Source organism: Centroberyx affinis, unplaced genomic scaffold (assembly GCF_046629955.1).
Source record: "Centroberyx affinis isolate AG114_WGS23_722 - 3 ecotype Tasmania unplaced genomic scaffold, CSIRO-AGI_Caff_v1 ptg002917l_1, whole genome shotgun sequence".
Lineage (NCBI taxonomy): Eukaryota > Metazoa > Chordata > Actinopteri > Beryciformes > Berycidae > Centroberyx > Centroberyx affinis.
Window position 1 is genome coordinate 30,773 of NW_027281039.1, and position 23,045 is coordinate 53,817.

Below are 23,045 nucleotides of genomic sequence, written 5' to 3' on the forward strand. Positions count from 1 at the left end.
TGTGACTTTAGCCACCGCACAGACATTTATTCATTGCACACATAGTTAGAACATTATGCAGTTCATATTCTCACCTTGCAACTCATTAACAGAAGCTAACAGTCATCATTTTGTGAATATTTTAAGTAAATATCAAAAAGTAAATTATTTGTAGCACTCTTAATAGACCAGTGAATGCAGTCGTGAGGTTATGCACACAGCTGTAAATGCTGATGGTTTGGATTAACAAGTTTGCCTCTCATGGCACAAATATTATAGTGTTTGTGCAAGAGGACCATATACAGCATGTGTGGTTTGTAAAACAGTTTCGTTAGAGCTTGGTGACCTTGAAGCAAGTGATACTGTATTATGAGCATAGCAAACTGAAGGACACCTCACCAATTACTGCAGTAACATAGCACTCTGCTGTGTTTTTACCCTTTTAAGTTTCACAGTGTCTATTTTAGACGCCTAAATTAACAAGGCTTATGGGATTAGCTTTCACATTCTGCTAATATGGGCAAAAGAGAGTAATTTGGCATGCTATAGCGTTACTGATTGTTTTTGCATGCATGTCAGAAATGCATTGAACTCTGAAGAGGGCCACATCGTCCTGCTATGCAGAAATCACAGCGCTTCAAACCTGGGCAGAGGGAGGGTTTCAATGACATCACATTGAAAGTAGAAGACAAATCTCACTGCTTTCCCTATCATTCTCACTATGACCACATAGCACTGAACTCCCTACAGCTGCATTTTTGAGACTAGAGATTTTGGGTGGCATGATGGCTCAGTAGTTCTTACATGGGTTTCCTCCCACATTAACTACAGAAAAATGTCCGCACTCACATAGTCTGTATTTATGGCCGTCTTTAATTTGCACATCAGCAACAGCAACGTACACATTTCAGCCCTTGGCCTTCCTCTGTTTTTGAGTCGGCAGCCGAAGGGGTTTAAGTTTTGAGTCGAGCACGCCAATTCTCTTTATTTCCTCCCACATTCCAAAGACATACAAGTCAGGTGGATTGGACACTCTAAATTGCCCCTTACGTGCGAGTGTGAGTGTTTATCTGTGTCTATCTGTGTTGGTCCTGAGAATTGAATTGTGGACTTTGTCTGAAATTCCAGTTCCGTTCAACAAATATGATATTTATTGGTGTTACCCTCCAACAGACAATGTAAATAAACACTCCAACATCAGTGATGTTTTGCATTTATTGTGCTTGCTCATACAACTTGTGTGTTTGTAAATGGATGACAATTATCTGGCTAGAGTAAGGTGCACACTCTCTCTTGTGCGTTATAATTATATTGTGTTATATTATGACAAATGCATTCTTTGTAATACTTAGAATTAAGTAAGACAATGGTGAAGTTAAAAAGTGTAAATTATTGTGCCATTCAAACCAAGGTTTTTGTAAAAACTGTAACCTGTTTTCTTCTTTTATCCCTTTGTATCCCTTGTTTGCAGTGTCCAGCTCTGGTGCTTATAGGGGAAATGTGTTGACTGTTTAGTTATAAGTCTTGCTGTTGATAACATAATGACAGTTTCAAAAAATAATTAAAAAGAAATGCTCATATGTGAAATTATAAATGTTTATTCCAGATGATGGGTGGACAGGTTTAGTGTCCTTATGCACAATCTGTTTAGGTCAGTTCCACCCGTTTTTTCTTGAAATGGTGACGAAAATGAATGTGTAACCTCACCCAGCTGGTGATGCTGTTCTTTTCATTTGCTTCCATTCCTCCATCTTCTATCAATTAGATCTCATAACATAGCTTGTCGTTGCCTCACCACACCTTTGTCCATTCGACTAAACATCCCAATTCATAACAGCAGAATTTGTTGTAGAATTGGTAGTAGAATCAAATTCAGTGAAATTCAAAGAAATCCATGTTTATAATTTCCTCCAATTTATTTTCAAATGCTTTGAACTTTCAAACTTTATTTTCTGTTTAATCAAACTTCAAATTCAATTCTAATTTGAATTTATTTAAATTATTTGAATAAATTTACAATTTGTTTTGCGTTCTCAATTCTGACAATCTACTGAACTGAGGGCCTGTTTCCAATAACACTATGTTCTGCAGCAGGGATTAGAAACACTGCAAACTTGAATGATTCTGCTCGGGAGCGATGGCTGTCAGTCTGAATCACAGTGTAAACCAGACTTCAGGTCTCATGTGCTTGCTGGTAGAAACGAATAGTGAGGATTTGGTACTTCTTCTTTGAAACTCTAGTTGTAGATCTCATTATCAATCTACTGTATGTGAAAACTGACTGTCTGAAGAAGAGCTTCACGCTCGAAATGTCACATGTGGTAATAAACATCATTGGAGCAATTTCTAGTGTGCGGACTCTATCTTGCAATAATTGACTGTCTTTCTGTCCAGCACCTAGTATCAGTTTGGATGCTTGTGCTTTTGTGTATCTTTAGAAAACTGACAAATAGGACACTAAATAAGTTCAAAATGTTTTATTTTCTTTACATTTAACAGCTCTTTGTGCTACCAGCAACAATATGGCATCTTCAAACAAACTGGGAAATCAGTCATAAAGCTGCATCAAGGTTTACAGCATGTTCATCTACGATCTCGCAACAACCACCTGGGTTTCAGGTTTCTCAGGAAAGGCCGCTGTGGTGCGCTTCGGTGTAACAGATTTCGCAAATCATCCGCTTTCTTAGGAACCAGTGTCAGGTTCTGCTGATTATTCAGAAGATTTCACGATAAACTTCCTTTTTTAACAAAGCACAGACAAAGCACAGGGCAGGAAGGGAGGCAACCTGCGGGATGAGCGCCACTGATTATTGGCCCATACACAGACAAACGCTGATGACATCCGAGAGGTGAGGTGCACCGCACGACCCAATCATCCATGTGACTTCCTGTTGATTTATGGGTTTGGACCTGTAGACAAAACAGCTGGGGGTGGCCTTTGGAGATGTTAAAGGGTCAACCCACCAAAACAAACAGCCCCTGCTTCCTGAGGGGCTTCCTGCTCCACAACATGAAACACATCCATCCACATGCAGTGTTATCTATTCAAAATGGGATTTGAACGTTGATCTTAACACCTATGGCTGATCATTTTTATACATAGAATAGAACATCTATCTATCTATCTATCTATCTATCTATCTATCTATCTATCTATCTATCTATCTATCTATCAATCTATCTATCTATCAATCTATCTATCTATTTGTTAATGTGGGTTTATTTGTATGTGTATACAAAGAAGCTAAGAGCATCTCAAACAAGAAGTCAAAGCACTTGCATAAACATGAGTATACAGTAGGTCAACATTCATTACCTGCCTGAAAAGGTTAGCCTAGCAGGGTCAGTATCATTGTTTAAATCACTTCTCAAAATGTATTCTTATTGACTTGCCTTCATGCGATGTCTTTTATATTTACTAATACGCTACATTACTTTTATCTTTTGCTCTTATTTGTTTTTAAAACGTATGGTGCCTTTCTGTTCTCACTACACTCTGTATGAGAAAATATAATAACAATGTAACAACAAAAATAATAATGATTAAACATTGCTGTTGTTATTATTCACATTTATGTATTTGTTCATTTATTGATTTATTTAGGCGTTTGTTTATGAATTTGTTTATGCAGTCGTTTATTAATTTATGTATGCATTTATGTAGGCCTATGTGTGTATGTATGTATATCTTATGCACAGAGGATGTATAGTTCAGCATCACAGAGCAGGACGGCAGGCTCGCGCTCGCAGCGGAGGGCTGGTCTTTGGCGTCATTGCCCCTCATATTTATTAATCAGGAGGCAGCGGCCACGGAAAAACTGGCTGCTTCTGGTTTCAAGGCACACATAAATACAAAGCTGAGCCGGCTCTGAGGGAAAAACGGCACAAAGGAAAAAAGCGGAGCACTCAGAGGTTTTAAAGCTGAAGACCAGCAGAGTCAGGTAACCAGCAGCCTACGAAAAGCCCGATTTAATTTACTGATAAGACAGCGGACCGTGGTGGTGATTCCGCTGATAGAAATGTTAACCAAGGGAAAAGGCTAAATCGGTTCATGTTGTGAGCGTAAGTAGGCTAAACAGCTTATTTACTGTAGTTGTTTGCACTATAGGCGTATATACATTATTCCGCTGTCAAATAGGCTATCAATTTAACGGGTAAGACAGCAAAAACGATGAAAATAAACAATATGTCGAGCAGTGCTGCTGTCACATTAGACCAAACGTATATCGACGTATAGATAATAGGTCGTGATTTAACGGGACACCGGTTGGAGATAGAGGGGGATAGCCTATATACTGTTTTACGTATTATTTGACGCCTCAAATTGTGTCCCCCTTCAAGTTTTCTTCTGTTTCCACCACACGTTGTCTTCCACAGAGAGTTAACCAGAGTAACTCAATGAACTTGTTTCTTTGTTTCAAATTGCTGAGACTTTGGCATCAGGGCTTCATTACGTGGCAGCGGTGACCGGTCATATGCTATATAGTTTTCCGGGCAGCATATAGGCTAAGATATATAGAGAAAGACAGTGGGGTTATCATTTGTTTTCCTTTTTATCTGCTTTCTTTCTTCAATCACACATTTTGGACATTTTCACATTTTCGTTGACTTTGTATCTTGTATCTGAGTCTAAAAAGCTAGAGGGATTACTATTAGGACAGTAAAAGTCTTTTCAGTATATTTTCTATTCCCTTTAATGTTAATGACTGTCCCGGGTTTGGATATATTTGGCTTAATTTCTTTGAAAAATATCTACCCAATAATTCACTTTCAGGATTGTTTGTTGTTAGGCCCTTGAGTGCCTTATGCCTTCCTAATGTGTGCTTGTCGTCTCCACTTGTGAATGAATGTATTAAGCTAGTTCTCTGGGGAGTCTGCACTTCCTAAACTTGTGTTTACCTTTACTTTACTACGTACTACGTACTGCAGTCCCAGTGCAGTGTTCCCCTGTTTATTTGGACCCAGGATGACATCCAAGTGCACTCTACAGTAGAGTGGTGGTGGAGGGAGGGGGGGGGGGGGTATCTCTACTCCAACATCCCAGCTTGGGAACATCAGAGCTGGGAGAGAGGTGTGGAATGTCTGGCCTTTGGCACGAGGCCCCGGACCACTCTGCTTTTTTGATGTTGTAGGAAGTGGGATGTTAGCTGCCATGCTGGCACTCGCAGGGGGACTGATAACTGGAAATGGCACGAATGCAGATGTGAGTGCGGACAGCTGGAAAGGGCCGGGGTCCAGAAGTAAAGGAGAGGGACTGAGGAAAGCAGGACGTATATTCAGGGAAAAAGACGGGAGGCAGTGGGGTCACTGGGACTCACACACAGCCACTTAAAGGCATTCCCGCTGAAGGCCTGCCCTGCCCTTGAAAAGGCCACTGTCAGACGTAGATTGCCATTTCTAGGTCAATCGTGGCCATGCCCCCCCCCTCCCCCACCCTCCAGCCCCCTCTCTACCCAAGGCCGGCCCACGCAGTAATCTGTAGCGTGGTAAGCATGGAGCGGTGACATGTGGCAAGTGTATTAACCAGTGGTGGAATTACAAGGAGCCAGGGAGGGATGCGTGATCTGTGTGCGTGTCAGAGAAGCCACAGTGTGTGATCAAACGCTCCCTATGAATTAGATCTGTCATTCGTATATAGCTGTCGCTGTATGCACATCATATGTTCCCCTCTGCACAAGCCTACACAATGTTTCCCACAGAATTCAAATGTATTTGTGGTGGTTGGTGGGTTGGCAACGGGGGGGGGGGGTGCCTTTTCATTCTTGTATTCTCTTATATTGTCAATATATAGGCTAATATCAATAAAGGATCCCATTACCTGGATGGCTGAAAAATTATCTAATGTACTCAACTTAACTTAAATAGTTCCATTTGTCAAACAAATAACTAACCTGTATATATCTAAAGTACTTTGTGTCAAAGATAACATAACTTAAAAATATAAACAGTGCTACACTGTTCGGTTTGTTGTTTGCTTTTGTCTACAAGGTGAAGAATAGTAATGAGACCCATTTTACAGAGAAATCTGCTTTTCTGCCCCTCTGCCCTGCTACATGCTACATCTCTCTGTGCTGTCAGTTTCACCTGTATCTTTACACCGTTAAATTACTAGCCTTTGACATTATTATCTACTCTGTGTTACTGCTCAGCAGCTCCTCTGGTCCAGACTGTCCCTGCTCCTCCCCAGGATGAGTCCTTTTCCTTCTTTGAAAATATTTTTCAATATTAATCTGGATTGAGGGAGCAAGGTGTCAAGGGTCAAGGTGTGTTCACACCAAATGCGAAGCGAATTTTTTTGCACGGCACAATTACATACAAAGTCAATGCAAAGACGCAGACAGAACAGACGCAATTTCACGCCGGGCGACACGTATGACGTGACGCGAATGACGCGAATGCTTGTGTTAACTTGGTTCATAGTAAAGTACAACCGATAGCTGGAATAAAGTAACAGACACATATTTTGAGAACTTACCAGGTAGTCCAACTTCCTCACTGACTTTTCTCCAAGCCCTCTCCTTTTTGTTACGGTCTCTGTATACCAGGAGATTTGTGTCATATAGCTCCGGGAACCCACAGACGGCTACTATTAGCTTATCCTCCATTTTGTGACGCTGGGAGAATCTCAACGCTGATAGGCTTTCGCGACACAGCGTCACACGAATTTTCCACTTAAGTTGAAAAATTTCAACTCGCACGAATACACGACTGAGGCGAATTTCGCGTCATTCACATCATTCGCGTCGCGTCATACACGTCGCCCGGCGCGAAATCGCGTCTGTTCGTGTCTTTGCATTGACTTTGTATGTAATCGCACCGCGTGAAAAACTCGCTTCGCGTTTGGTGTGAACACGGCAGAGAGAGAGCGAGAGAGAGCGATCGCGTGGAGCAATTAGGGGCTGAGCGAATCAATGCGCTACGCGATTATATAGTGAAAAAAAAGAAAATTTGTGGCGGTCAGTGCTGATATTGTGGCGGCCCGCCACAAAGTTTTCTATGTGTGGGAAACCCTGGAGGGGTAGAGTGAGGGGAGATTGTCCACTAGTTAATCGATCGCGGATGGCGTCGTCTCGGACGGATAAAAAAATAAAAATAAAAAATGCTAAAATGGGTCGGCAAATATACTTTGACGGCCGTTAATATACCTGGGCGGCCTGCCCAAGTAAAGTCTATGTGTGGGAAACACTGGTACATTTATAGAATCAGGTTCACGGTGTACCAGCACTACAGTTGGAGTTACTGAATGCTATGGATGGGCTGTTGTTTGTTAAATCAAGCTTTGCTGACACAAACAGAATAATTCTCGCTGAATGCAAAGTGAATGAAAGTTTTCCTGAGAAAGGATGCAAATATATTTACCTTATAATTTTCACACAAAAATATAATAGTGCGTGTTGTTGTTACCTATAGACTACAGGTCGAATGAATGCCTTACGTCATAAAATAATTGCATTGTTCACACCCTTTTCCTATGAAAAGACATCACAGGCAAACCACCCACAACTTGGTGACGTTTTAACCATCACCATGGGTGTGTTTCTGACAGATTAATGTCACTACACAGATGTAACAGGCTGTTTTTTGTGTTGAAACTTTTCCATTAAAAAGACATTTTCAACACATCCATGTGTATAGTTTGGGACAACACACATTTGAGTCACTTCTCAACACAACGTGCTACTAAAAATATGTTGTCTCAATATGTGGTATTACTAGTATATTTACACTGGATTATTTTCTGCTGTATTAACTTGCAGTTTTATTATTTTATTTCATGGTGAGAAAAACAATATGTGGATGTAAAGCTTAGCCCTTTATCCAACTACATACCTATAATATAAAATCAACATAGCGGATGCTCATCCAGACTTGTTTAGCTGGTGGTTCCCTCTTTAACACCTTAGTCAACACTCTGCGGTCATGTGTTCCAAGCAGCTGATAGTCAGAAAGGAAGATGCTGATGGGAAACCTTTGTGGTGCTTACACAGCAGTTTCTTAAACGTCAAAGTTCAAGAAAAGTTGAATGAGTCATTCATCATTTCTCAAGTGAAGTTGAACTTGTAGAGGACGTGATGCTGCTCTCCAGTTGTGGCCGTTCAGAGACAGATGAATTGCCTGACCTGTTTAAGGCCACAGATGAACAGCGCGGCTCGTGTATAACAGAACAACGTATAGACACAGCTGTAGTTTGATTCGGAACAAATGAATTCATTCAACTGGTTTGACCTCAACATGAGGAAAAATCAGTCTGTTTTTTCGGCATAGTACCATGTGTGCCGCCATGTGTCCAGTGTTGCTGTGGTAACAAAGCGGGGAGTGTGTGTACATACGTGTGTGTGTGTGTGTGTATTGTGTAACAGCAGGAGTGCACTCTCTTACCTCAGCGGAGTTGATGGATTTGCTTGTGTATGTAAAGACTGAGAAAACTGCCCATTTAATATTATCAATAACTGGTAGTGGTAGCGGGAAAGCAAATTACTCTTAAATCACCACAGTTTACTAGAATGTATTCTCCAGGAAAAACTCTTATTGTTTGCATGCCATTTGATAGTTTTCTATATTTGTCTAATGGGATAACAGGACTGTCTCCCAGCATGCTCCTCTCACACACAGCTGTCCATACATTCAAAGCAAGCCAGCCTGACATACGGGAATAAGAAGATGGCTTGCATTCATTCTAATTTTCCTCTGAATGTAAGCGTCTTTGAGTAGCTACAGTACAATTAGGGATGTTAGGAAATCTATTTTAGTTCATGTATAGTCTAGGCTCTGACAGCAATAACTGGGTTGTCTGAAGAATCTTTTATGTTCTTTATGCTCAACAAATAGACAGACAACAGGGTTTATTTCATGTCCCATGTACGGGACGTTTTGTCTCCAAAATATGCTGATGTCATAAAATAATTTCCTTCTTTTTAAATGAAACCAAATTGACAGGAACAGCTTTTGTCCCATTGATACCGTCATCTTGTGTGTGTTTGAGGTCCAGACTCCACTGCTGTCGCCTGCCGGATCCCTGCAGCATGTGCCATTTTTAACTTTGGTCCTCTCGTTTGTCCTCAGACCCCCTAGAAGAGGAGCTTGGACGGCATGCAAAGTTGTGAAATTTCGTCAGACAGCACTGATGATCCTCTTAGTAGCGGCCTACGCACTCATCGGCAGCCTCGAATAGTGGTGATTGGTGCTGGCTTGGCCGGCCTTGCTGCAACTAAGATCCTACAGGAAAACGGCTTCACGGATGTCACAGTCCTAGAGGCATCGGACCACATAGGAGGGAGAGTTCAAAGCGTTCAGCACGGTGAGAAAACGTGTCCCTATATTTGCATTAAACCTATTCTTGAATTGCAGGCTCTGAACACTGTACACATTTTCTCAGCAATTCAGATTCTGGCCCACCTGGCTTCTTGTGGGATACATCCTTTCAGTATCTATAGGCAAATTCACATTGGTGAAGCAGGACTTTTGACTGATAAATGACTATGATTTTCCTCAGATCCAATCACTGATAAATGCAATTTTAACAGTCCCCTTCATTACTGCAGAGGTGGTACTTCCAGACCAAATAATGAAGTGAAGTGTAATCACTCTGAGTTTCAGACTACCTACATACACAGAGTGCAAAAACATTTAATTACTGGTTTAAGGTAATTATGCACGTGTTTCTCATTTTACAGTTTTAATCAGTATATTCAAGTTAAATGGGAAAGGGCTACGTCATACTGGCATGAGCCCAACTGCATTATAGAAAATTATATTTCCTCTGCCTTGTAATCTTTCTGATTATACGGTACGGGTGTGGGTTATTGTGGCTTTGCTCTTTCACCCACTCATATGTAAATGTCTAAAACCTGCTCATAGCTATGAGCATTATTAAAACTAAAAGGACCATACCAGTGTTTTTGCATGTTTTAGCCTGTTCTAGCATTCCTACCGATCCACCGGTTGTTTAGACGTTTGTTAGACATTAACCATTTGTTTCCATTCATTTCAGTACAGTACAAAAATCAACTTGCAGAGACCTGAAACAAGTAAAAACACTGGTATGGTCCTTTAAATGTCCTATTACATGATTCCTCCACAGAACAAATACAGATAAGACAATCAGTAATAAACTGCTAATGCTTTGGATACACTAGTGGATCTAAAGCACATTAATATGGGGGCTCCCAGCAATAGCATTTATCAAAGAGTCATTACTAATCTTTGGGCTGCCTATTTCTAAACTGTTTTATAGCTGGTACACTGATCAAAGAATTGATTGTTGTGGGGTTTTTTTTTGCCCTTTGCTGAATACTGTGGGTGAACATTTTCTATTCTATATATTTCTATTTATTTGCATCATAAAATCTGACACCTAAAAAAAAATTCTTCCAATTTAATAATTGTATTTCAACAATATTAGAGATGTTGGTGGTATTCTGTCTGCTGGATTATGAGAGAACGAAACTGTACACAAATTGGGGTTACAATGTTAAGAGCCATTCTGCAGAGCCAATTATTTTATGCAATCCGTAGTAGGCATATTTCATGTCAAAGTGCAATACATAATTTTTTTTCTTAAGTTACATTAACATTGACCAGTAATTAATTGTCCTATTGATTGGAAACATGAAAGCAGCCAGTCATACAGTATATTAATGCACTCAGCAAATGGGCTGGTAACCAGGGGAAAATGCCGCCACCGGTTTTTTTGAAAGCTCCCCTTTTACTGTTATTTTGGATAGAATGCTAATGGGTGTAATTTTTGTTTCCCCAAATAACCAGAGTTAATACATTATGAAGAAAATTGAATTATGGGCATATTCCATGCTTCCTTGTTCTTAGTAAGAAGAAGACCCCCTGAAACTTGCCACACTTTCCATTTCAAATGCTGAGTTCAGAGGGAACTCTGTATGACAATTTTGGTTTGGTTCACTTAAAAAGGGTCATATGTATAAAAACACTGATGCTGCACTGTAAACCTTTGTGTCTGTCATGATTCTAATTTGTGCCGGTTATGTAAACGTCTGTTTATGTGCTCAGACATTATGTAATCATTGAGGCATTTTGCCATTTTTTGTCTCTGGCATTAGTCTATCTTTATTACATTCATTAAATAAAAAAAAAAATCACTAATGAGCCTCCATCGCATGTGTGACTCCATCATCCTCAGGAAAAATATTAAATTGACGACATTTGGATGTTAATTGAATCAAACCCCTTGTTGAACTGTGCAATTATCTAGCACCCAAAAGTGTGCTTGTGCCACCCAATCTCAGTGCCTTTATATGTTGCGTGTGCAGGAAAAGCAACTTTGGAGCTTGGAGCCACCTGGATCCATGGTGCAAATGGGAACCCAGTGTACCACCTGGCAGAGGACAACGGGCTGCTGGAGCAAACCACAGACGGGGAGAGGAGTGTGGGACGCATCAGCCTGTACACCAAGAATGGTGTGGCGCACTACCAAACCAACAGCGGGAAGAGGATCCCCAAGGACCTGGTGGAGGAGTTCAGTGACCTGTACAACGAGGTGAGATGACACAAGGGGATAAATACGCATACACACACACACACACACACACACACACACACACACACACGTACGCATGTAGCTGCATAGATGTTTTTATGCTTTCTGTCCCAGGGCATTTTCTATTCTGCAACTTCTGCCTGGAATATGTTCCTGAATTACTTCAAACTGAACAAGTTAATGTCGCTTAATGCTTTTAAATCCGAAATGAACGAATTGAGGCTAATTCATTGGAATGTCACTGTTTTTAATTAGCAACTTTCTCATCTGTGTAGCAGACTATTCTTCTTCTTAAATGTTTTGTTAGTTTATGCTGTGTTTTGCATCCTATGCTTTTATTGCAGTCTGTTGTGTTCCTACATTTGGTTTTATTGTAGTCTGTCTGAAACCATTTGTTCTTATTTGTGCTGCTGCCACTCACACTCAATAGAGATGTCTCTCTCTTTCTCTCTCTGACATGCATACACACACACACACACACACACACACACGCTCGTACAGGTGCTGTTTACCTTGGTCAGCTGGACAGTGATGTGCTTGATTTATTTTTTCAGAGCCTTGTATTATTCACAGCATCTTGATCACCATCACCATTTAGACACATTAAGTGCAGCGGGTAAACGTTCTTCTCTGCAACACTCTGTAACTGTTACGTCTGTCTAATCACCCTGTTCTTCTCAGGTCTCGCTGCCAATCAGAACATGCTAATGTGTATTGATTTGCAGCATGTTATGACTGTACATGGCCACATAAGGAGCTCCTGCTAGACTATGACTGACATCATTTAACTAGGTCATGTCTGGAAAAACGCTTACAGCGAGAAGGTATAGCACAGATAGAATGATATAAACATGCATGCGGAAGGAAGTGAATACACACGTACACACACTCACACCTGGGTTTTGCCTAGTACACTCTGCTCTACTGCTGGCCACCGAGCAGCTGCACTGCACAGTTAGGTGTTAGGTGCCTTGCTCGAGGGCGCCTCAACAATAGTTGTTGAGGGAAGGGAGAGGACATTTTGTTCTCTGTCCCCACATGGAGTTTGTCCGGCCAGACTGGCGATCGGAGCCTGCAACCTTCTGTTCACAAGCTGAGCTCCATAACCGTTACTGTAGGCTATTCCCGTCCCGACTGCACTGCAGCTCTTACACATTCTCACTAGACACTCGCTGGACATCTGCCTTGATATTAGCTTCACTATACCAGCGAGATTAGGCCAGTCACTAATAGATCATTGTTTGATTTAATTGAAGCTTGAGACATACAGTACATTAACAGTGGAATTCTTCATAAGCTGCAACATGTATGTTCTTAGAGGAATATTCTCTTTCAGATTCTGCTTTAGCCACGTGTGCACATGTGTATATGTGGTTCTGACTTTAAAAAAATTGCTGCAAATGCAATGACAAAATCATGTCACCTAATACTGCGTACAGTCTCCAATACCACATTGAACAATATAAAGGTTATGTTTCATTGTCAAAGAGTGCCAGTTACATAATGCCAAAACATGATACATACAGTTGCAACAGACCTTGTTTTTTGAATGAAGAAGCTACCTGTCATCAGCCAACACTACACACAATCACACTCAATCTGTAAAACAGATTCAACTCAAGGATTCTGTGGTTTACAACATATTGAGATGAAACCCATCAGGCATTATTGTATTACCACAGAAATGTTTGAATCAATTGGCTTTGATTCACTGATGAAATGTTTTCATCACACATCACAGAGAGCTCGCAAAGAATGGGGTCAAATAGCATTCAGTTTAATTTATGCCTGCATAATTAGTGCGTTAAGTACATTCAGTTCAACGCATACAACACTTGTGTCATAACACCATGCATTTGCAATGCAAAGCTGTAACAGATTAATTTGAAATGAGTGAACTTCCAGCAGAGAGGAAAGCTTTAAACATGTTAAGTGTGATTGAGAGGTAAGGGCCTCTTGTTAGCAAACACACAAACTCCTCATAACCAAACAAGTTTCATAACCTCCCAGATCTTCGTTCTTGCTGCCTTGGTTCTTATTCTCACCCGCTCAGATCATAATTTCAATTCAGTAAAATTGGCCTCCTTTTAATCTTCTTCACACTGCCTAGCAATTTTCTTTTCCTTGTGTGTGTGTCTGTGTGTGTGTGTGTGTGTGTGTGTGTGTGTGTGTGCACAGCAAAAATAATCAGTGTTAATTTAATTCTGAGAGTGTTAAAAGCCAACACTATGCCAGTGTTTCTATAAGTGCATACCCATCAGATTTCATGTAAAACTGCTCTCTGAGTGGACAGATAACTCTCCAGTCAACACTTGTAAATTCAAAATAACTGTCACTGAAAAATAAACAAATATTAACACTGGAGGATTTGCTGTGTAGCGTGCATTCAACCAAGTTGTGGCTGTAATCAGCCTAAAAGTCATGAATACAGTGTTTTTTTTTAACCAGTGTCAATTTCACAGTATCAGCTTTTCAGATTGTAAACGTCCTATTATTCATGTTGTTATGTTTTTAATTAGAAGCCCAACTTCATTAACTTTGAGATAATAAAGTCCAGATTAAAACTGAGGGTGTTTTGACTCAATACATGTTTTGACTCAATTACTGGTGTTGTTTTCACTCTACTTTCTACTTTCTACTTTCTAAGAAAGGGTACATTGTTGCCTTGGTGAGTCAAGCAAGATAAGTTCACTAAAATACAAACACAGCATCAGCGTAGCATCTTGTCAGCATAGTGTTACGTCTTTTTCTACTCTCTTCTCTCTCTGCTCCTCTGCCCTCTCTTCACCCTTTCTTTCTTTTCTTCCTTCTTCCTTCCTCCTCACCTCTGTATGTCCTTCCTCCATCTCCTTCCTGATTACCCTCCTTCTCTCGCCACCCCCCCTCTCTCCCCTCAGGTGTACGAGCTGACTCAGGAGTTCTTCCAGAATGGGAAGCCTGTGTGTGCTGAGAGCCAGAACAGCGTTGGCGTCTTTACACGGGACGTGGTGCGCAAGAAGATCATGCTGGATCCTGACGATTCTGAGAGCATCAAGAAGCTCAAACTGTCCATGCTTCAGCAGTACCTCAAGGTGTGTGTGTGTATGTGTGTGTGTGTGTGTATGTGTGTGTGTGTGTGTGTGTGTGTGTGTGTGGCGTTGCAACAATGTATTTTCTCTTGGGTTTTTGCCATTTCTTTGAAAACCAGTCAGGAGTCCTGTATGTATGGCATCAGTGAATGAGGGAGGCGCTTAATCCTGAAGTTCTAGAGTAAGGAGTGGTGCAATGGTGATGCCAAGTTTAGACCCTCATCTCCCACAATGTGATAGGCAGCGAAGAGCATTCGTGACTCATCAAGTCAGAAAATTGGAGAATGATGTGGAAACTTTGCAGTTAAATATAGCATGAGGCCCCAGATCTATAAAGGGTCTGGAATGAGATGGCAAATAACTGCTACTCTATTCTGTACACTTATTGTTCCTGATGGTCACTGTATACTGTATACACAAAAAGGTCAGTTTATTAATGAGATAGTAGTAATTATTATTTACCCAGCCACCGCCTACAATACATGTAGGTAGCCACTGGCAAATATTTAGCCCAGGGATTATTTTTATTACAAGCACAGCAGTGTTTATGTGCTTATTTCCTGCCACTTAATTCTAGAGCTCCAGTTTACTGATGAATGTCCTTTTTATAACAGCAGGACTTTGATTTCGAGAGCCTTAATAAAGTCTGTAACATCCGGTGTGAGCGTGCTCCACATGTTGACAGCAGAACACTCAACTGAATTCAGTCGTGGAAAGGAAAGACTTTTGACAAGTAGTTGATAAATGATAGTGCTCAGTCAACGCATGTAAAAAGACAACAGTTATGTTGAGAGGGAATGTAACAACAAAAAGTAAATACCACCAAGGAGGTTATGTTGTCACCCCTGTTAGTGTGTTTGTATGTCTGTCTGTCAGCAGGAAAACTTAGGAATGGATTCCCATGAAATTTGGTGGAAAGATAGGCTTTGGAAGGATCAGTTGATGAGATTTTTATCTGGGATTTTTGCCATTAGACGATTATCCATTTTTAACCATAACTCTGAAACTAATGGAGATAGAGACTTGATTCCAAATCCTAAGGGCACGTTTGCAAGGTCAATAACTTATTGTAACTTGAAGTTTAAGTGATATGAATAATGTCTTTGGGTGTAACAGCAAGTTGGAGAATTGTTGACAGAGGTTTGCGCTCTCCGAGTGCCTTACATTGAACGTACATTCTGTCATGGATGGAAATGTAATTGACATTTTTTTGATCATCGGTGTCTCATCAGTGCTCTCCTCCCTTTCAGGTGGAGAGTTGCGAAAGCAGCTCTCCCAGTATGGACGAGGTGTCTCTGAGTGAGTTCGGCGAGTGGACAGAGATCCCCGGCGCCCATCACGTCATTCCGGGAGGTTTCTTGAAGATTGTGGAGCTCCTGGCCCAGGACATCCCCTCCCGCACCATCTGCCTTAGCAAATCGGTCCGCTGCATCCACTGGAACTACTCCGCCCAGCAACAGGAGGAGATCGCCATGGGCAGCAACACTAACCAGGACAACAACCACAACGAAAACAACTGCGGCTGCCAACCTCACGAGGACCCCCTCATCCTGGGTCACCCCATCTGGGTGGAGTGTGAAGACGAGGAGTGGATCGCTGCCGACCACGTCATCGTGACGGCCTCTCTGGGCGTGCTGAAGGAGAGCCACGAGGCCATGTTCTCCCCCTCCTTGCCGGAGGACAAGGTGCTGGCCATCGAGAAGCTGGGCATCAGCACCACCGATAAGATATTCTTAGAGTTCGCAGAGCCCTTCTGGAGCCCTGAGTGCAACAGCATCCAGTTCGTGTGGGAGGACGAGGCCCAGCTGGAGCAGCCGGTGTACCCCGAGGAGCTGTGGTACAAGAAGATCTGCAGCTTCGACGTGCTCTACCCGCCGGAGCGCTACGGCTACATGCTGAGCGGCTGGATCTGTGGCCAGGAGGCGCTGCTCATGGAGCGCTGCGACGACGAGACAGTGGCTGAGACCTGCACTGAGCTGCTGAGGCGCTTCACAGGTCCGCGTTAGGACACCACACACACACACACACACACACACACACACACACAAAGAAACAGACATGCGTTGTGAGCAATAGCCACCCATTAGAAAATAGTGTTCTCTCTGTAGAAGCGTTTGTTAGCGTTTGATAGAGTCTCTAAACTTTCTCAGTGTCTCATTTAATTCCACTGTTGGATTTTTTGTTTGTGAGATTTGTTTTTGTTTACTTATTTAATCATCATTTAACGGGAAGGTCTCTTAAGAACAAAATATTCTTTGCTTTGTCCTTGTGACTCATATAGATTATGGCACCAAGTTACAACACCAAACAATGACTTCCTGTTCCTTTCTAGTTAAGCTTGTACGAGGAATCAGTGACCTAAAACTAACACAATACCCTTGGTAGGTTGAACTGCATCACTGCTGCTGGGCGAGTCACAGTGACTCATTCAACAGTGATTCCTCCCTGTCGGGTCTTTGTGCTGTAGATAAGGGGAGTGACATAAGCTTTAGCTGCGAGGTAAATGGCTTTTTCCCGGAAAAGGCTGACACATAATGACTCAGGTAGTTTGTATCTGGCAATTTAGCATCTCATACTAACTGGTCTTGTGTCAGCCCGACCACATTGATCTGAATTGAAAGACAAAGCACCAGGATAAGTGGGAATGATCATACATAATTTAAAGTAATGGCACAGATTCACCGCGACAGGCTTTGAGTTGTATACATTATGGAGTGCATCACAGTTACACACACACAGAAAATGGTGTGGCTGCTAAACTATCTCACTCTATTTCTGTCTTTCCACCCTGAGCGCTGTCTTACTGCATGTAAATAGTGGTCACGAAAGAAAAGAAAAAAAAAGGCAGAGACATCTAGAGCTTATGAAAGAAAACCTTGACTCACCTAATAGAAAACTAATGTTGAGAATGTGACACGTTTCTTCAAAAGAATGCATGGAAAATGGCGCAGTCGGACACGGTTACTACAGTATGTTCCAAAAACATGACTAAAACATTACTTGAGGATCTGTCCATAGTGGTATCACACTGCCTTTTCTTCAGGTTTGCCCTACACAATGACACATTACAGCGTTGCACATGAGCTTTAAACAGCGACCGTGTTTCTGAACCAGGGCAGAGGTACATATGTAATGAATTTAGCTGATGCTTGACAATTTCACAGTAACTTGTGTACTAAATTGAGCATACTCCCCAAGCCTCCTTGCCTTAAGTAGTTAAAATAATGATGGATATTATTAAAAGCAATGGCCCTGTGTTAAATTTGTGAGTTATGTGCAACAGCTCAGCAGTAGACAAAGCTCTATTGTGTATGTATCTTACAAGTGTTCCCCCTTCTCAGTACACAGTTCAAGTTCCTCTTTTATTTATTCTTAACAAACCACTGTTGCTGCTGTGGTGCAACGTAAAACCCATAAAACGCATCATTTCCTTTGCGGCAGAGCATTTTTCATAGGAAAGACCCACTTGACACCAGGTGTTGAGAACAAAAGAGCAAATGTAGAAGCTTTCAACTGACTACAAGGTGACTCACTATTCAGTTATATCAGTCGGAGATAGAGAGCAGCAAAATGGAAATTGAAAATCTGAAAATGTCGCAGATTATTACTTTAACCGCTGGTGAAGTCATTACCTCAAAAACGGGTCACAAGGTACCTAAGTTTAGCATTATGTAAAAAATGCAGTGATTGTCACTTCATGAGAAGCTCAGTGGGGTTCCTAAATGCATATTGTAATGTACACCCACAAGCTGCATGCACACAGATACACACACACAGGCTTAACACAGACACATATACACATGCATTCATTATTTAGGTCAGTGTGGTCTAATCCCCTCAACTGTGGCTTAATTACATATAGACTAGCTTGTGCCTCTCTGCTCTGAGAGGGTCAGGAGTTGATTAGTGTTGGCAGATTGGACTTGGATGTCCCAGCGAATGGCCTAACCTCACAGCCTCACAGCTTGATACTGTACTGGCCTTTGTCGGCCCATGACAGTCATTTAAGTTGTGAACAAACTTTATTCACTTGAATTCGCTCTCACTCTGCTCTCTCTGTGTGTCTCTCCATCCACAGGGAACCCTAACATTCCAAAGCCAAGGCGAGTCCTGCGCTCCTCCTGGGGCAGTAACCCCTACATTCGGGGCTCCTACTCCTTCACCAGGGTGGGGTCCAGCGGTGGGGATTTTGAGAGGCTGGCCATGCCGCTGCCTTACGCCAAGAGCACCAAGGCGCCGGTGAGGAGAACCACAACAAAATATACAGTATCTGTGCCTGTCTGGCTGGGCGTAGCAAATCAGTCAGACCCTGCCCCCAGTCTGTCTGCAAATTGATTCTAAATCAAAGGAGAATATTACTCAATTGGAAGTCACAATGAAACCACATTTTGAGAAGATCTTGCTTCCTTAATATGTGATGTATTTCATGTTAAAATAGGATGTTGAGGCGGGACATAACGTGTGGAGGGATCATTCAAATGTGTAAACCAGTGGGATAGGGGGAGAAAGGCAGTTTTATTTGATGTGAGGGGTGGGATTGTTCATTTACGCCTCCTGGTAAAGTCATCACTAAAGATTTTCCGTTTTCCAGGAAGTAAAAGTAATGAGATTTCGATAGAATAAGCTTAAAAAAAAGTCCTTTTTCATTTCAGTGTGACTTTGACAATGGTACACCAATGATCCAGGACAGTCCAGGACAGTCCAGTCACTGTGATCATTTGTGAGATGGGCATTGGTGTGATATCACAGATTAAGGGGAAGGACTAACTTTTCTCGTGTTTTTGGCTACGAGCAACTGTCCTGAGAAATACAAATAACAAATTTCAAAGCTGAAATTCAGTCGCTAAAGATATCTTTTTTCATTTTCCTATTATACTATATCTATCTTCATTCTGATATGACTGATACAGAGCAATGGGCCCTATAATGATATCCTCACTGAATTTACGAGTATACAGTCGGTTGTTTACAATCCCCTCAGGCACTCGTAGCATCTCGCTAATGCGGCTGTGTCATCATTATCATGTCACATCACAGCACATGCAGAGCGAATACAGCTGGTGTCAGAGGAGTTATGAATCCTGATTCCCAGCCAGCGGTCTAGACCGTGAAACCTGAGGCGTTCTGGCTGGAGGGGGGCCTCTGGGTGCCCACTTCGCGCTGCTGAAGGAACAGCATGACCCCTCTGCACAAGTCCTTCTTTAACCCTGTCAGACTGGCAGCAGGAGGCCTCTGCCATCTACAGATATTACACTAAGGAGGGAGTCTGTGACCGAAATAGAATAGTGTCACTTAGTGTCTTTCTTTTTTCCTTATCTGCTTGTTTTGCCCTCTCTTCTCATTTCCCTCTGCTGTTTTGTTCCCCTTCCCAGCCTCTGCAGGTCCTGTTTGCCGGAGAGGCCACCCACAGAAAATACTATTCCACTACCCATGGTGCTTTGCTGTCAGGACAGAGAGAGGCCACTCGCCTGATAGAGATGTACCAGGACTTGCACAGCGCTGAAACCACAAAGCCTAATATGTAAAAAAAAAAAAAAAAAAAAGAACCACTGACTAGTGAAAAACATACAATACTGTTGTGTTTTAAGCTTTCTATCTTAAAAAATAAATCATTAAGTTATACATATTAAAGCATAGCTGGGGCATTACATTGATAACAAATAAGTATTGTTTTTACTGTATTGTAGATTCACAAGATTAGTTAGATTTTATTTGAGATGTACTGTTCAAAAGTTGCCAATGGTGCTGTCATTTCTTGTCTTTATCATTCTGTTTTTCTGTTTTTTTAATCAGTAAGTTAATGTTTATAATAACAGCGTTTATAATTTAACTTCTTTTTGTAAGTGCCTTCTGTACTTAATGTTATGTTATTTCAAAATAATGGCAAGACTAAATAAAAACCAAGAAAGTTTAACAGAATAAAAAAATGTTTAATCATCAAACAGTCCTAGCTTGGTGTTGTTAATTATATACAGTATATTTTCCAGGGAGGTAACAGCATGTTGGGTGTGACAACAGGCAAGCGTTTCCATATTTCCACCACCTTGGTATCCTCTTTTAAATCAATGAGAGCAAGTGAGTGCACATGGAAAGGAAAAAAGGCTCCAAATCCATGTTGCTCTGCCAAAGTGACAGATGGTGTCAGAACAGACCTCAACCCTTCCCTCACTTCTGTTGGACAATAGTGTTAATCCTCTTCTTCAGCGAGAAACGGGATCAGAGACTTAAAAGAACGAGAGAAAAGTTTTTATCAGCAATGGAAACCAGGGAAATCAATTTTGAGACCATCTGTACCCATTTTCCACGATTAGTAACATAGAGAAGAGCTTCACTGTCATCCACGAGATAATGGTACAAGCAGTTATGCTCATCTTCAATATTTCCTCAATACAATAACAGAGCTAATTTGCAGATATTCCCAATAGTTTTTTCACCTTGGGGGTGGTAATGAGGAAATAAGAGCTTTGATTTCATTCGCAGATCCTGAGTGACTAATTAAATAACACTAAATTTGTCTTGTGTCAGTGGCAGAACTTGAAACCAAAGCTGTAAATTTCTTCGAATTTTCTAGAAGTACAAAATCCCGAGTTAAGATTAAGACTAATGCAAATAAATATTCTCGATTGTATTTCTTTTTTGTTATGATGAAGGGGCTGGCAGTGGTGGAGATGGATGATGACAGTATTGTTGAATGTATTGGTGTTGGTGATGTTTTGATAATGTGAGGGGTGGGTGATGATTCCCTTCTATTCTGGTGCATCCTCTTTTCCTCCTTGATCTCCTCCTCCTCTTTTCAGCCTTACTGTGTAGCGAGAGTGGAAAGTATCTCACCTAATAGGTTGGGAATTACCATCCTCTTCAGTAGCAGCATCATTCTGGATGTGACTGTGACAGAAGTGGATGCAGGCAAAACAGAGACTGTCAGTGCTGTTATGGAGGTGGGCAGGTCCCTCTAGTGTTGCTGAATGAAGACACACACAGTTAACGTATCGTGAGGTTGGGATTATAAAGTTGTGTCTGAGTGTTGACTTCCATGCTGACAAAGCTGTTATGTAGTGAAATCTATGTAATCTTATAACTCAACACGGCCTGCAACCCCATGGTACTATGAATGAAAAAAATATCAAAATAACTGAAAACAATAAGGTTTTGTCATTTTGTTTTATTAACAATATGATAATCTCATTTTTTGCACATATATCTTTTTGTAGTACTCCTTGTTCATTGTTGCCATTAGCCTTGATTAAGGCTAAAACACTAACTGAGCCTTGATTATTATCATGAAAAACTGAAGTGGCATCGTCATTAACTTTTAAAAAACATATATATTTTGTGGGGCTTGCACCATTATTACTACCCTTATGGCTACATTATTAGTCTCCGTCGGGATGTAGCTAAAAACTAGATTTTGATTGGAAGTTTCTAGCTTTAAGAAAATGTGGATGAGTCAAAGTTGATTAAAAAATGGACAATGTAAGTGATGAGTACAACAGACCATCTACCTCTTTCAGATCCTCCAGAAAGCTAAATGTGTCTGTGTCTGTCTCTCTCTGGATATCTGTCCTCTCATATTCCTCTAGTGGCTAAAAGCACACACAATACACCTGACTCACCTGCATGTCACTTTCTTTCATTTACTGAGTTACACCTCACAATGAATCAAAAGGAAGTAATCTATGAGAAAATGATTTTTGCTCTGCAAGGCCAAAGCAGGTTTGTCGAAGTACCTTGAGCCTCAGAGTTAGAGGCATCATGCGTATTGAGTTCCCTCTGAAAAAGGAGACTATTTTTACTCTATTTAGAAGGATTCTGCTGGCTGAGCCTGTGTGTGAACAATGAGCCGCATCTGGAGAGCATCACACAGCATTAATGTCTGAAATTAATGGCCTTTTAGGAAGATGAAATGTGGAAGCAGCAGTACTAGATCTATTAGGAATAGTGTACAGAGGCAGCAGAGAGTCCAGGTATAACAGGTTACTGACTACATCATATTCACACTTACCAGGGAGTGAACAGACAAGGAAATGAGAAGACCAGGAGGATTTCTGGAGACCTGTGAGTGGAAGAACAGCACACATAATGATCAATGTCATCATGTTTTGAGAACCAAGACTACAACACTGGACATGGCAACAAGCCCTGATGAATAAAAGCCTGCAACACCAATTAAGAAATTATGTAGCCTCAAATTTCAACATTTTGTCCCAGCATCTATGGAAATGTAACACATCCTAAGCTACTTATTTACAGAGGAGCTTGGAAACTGCAAATATATACTCTTGGACGACCAATTCAGGGCTTCACAGAATTCACCTCCAGTAAAGGTCAAAGTCAGTGAGCTTCACCCTGAAGCGCTGTCGCAAATGATCCACCAACACGATGTTATCTGGGTTAAAATCCATGTGGAAAACACACTCTTCATGATACTGAATGCTGCGGCCAGCTGCATGTACAAAGTCAGGAATATAGAGTGTAGAATATACCGCAGT

At 41.3% G+C, this 23,045-nt stretch overlaps 1 protein-coding gene across 1 annotated transcript; it reads left to right on the plus strand.

The window, feature by feature from the left end:
- The first annotated feature begins 3,790 nt into the window (after positions 1-3,790).
- Positions 3,791-20,365, plus strand: smox (spermine oxidase). Its single transcript, XM_071536601.1, has 7 exons — positions 3,791-3,920; positions 9,043-9,277; positions 11,262-11,488; positions 14,386-14,559; positions 15,807-16,551; positions 18,635-18,795; positions 19,929-20,365. Exons 2-7 carry the CDS (start codon positions 9,070-9,072, stop codon positions 20,079-20,081), a joined length of 1,668 nt encoding a protein of 555 aa, XP_071392702.1. The 5' UTR covers positions 3,791-3,920; positions 9,043-9,069; the 3' UTR covers positions 20,082-20,365.
- Positions 20,366-23,045: the final 2,680 nt, after the last annotated feature.

Excerpts from the sequence above, each read along its gene's own strand:
- smox (XM_071536601.1), top strand. The coding sequence starts at position 9,070 with ATGCAAAGTTGTGAAATTTCGTCAGACAGCACTGATGATCCTCTTAGT. Across the intron at positions 11,489-14,385 it reads TCAGTGACCTGTACAACGAG|GTGTACGAGCTGACTCAGGA; the intron begins GTGAGATGACAC and ends CTCTCCCCTCAG. Across the intron at positions 14,560-15,806 it reads TGCTTCAGCAGTACCTCAAG|GTGGAGAGTTGCGAAAGCAG; the intron begins GTGTGTGTGTGT and ends CCTCCCTTTCAG.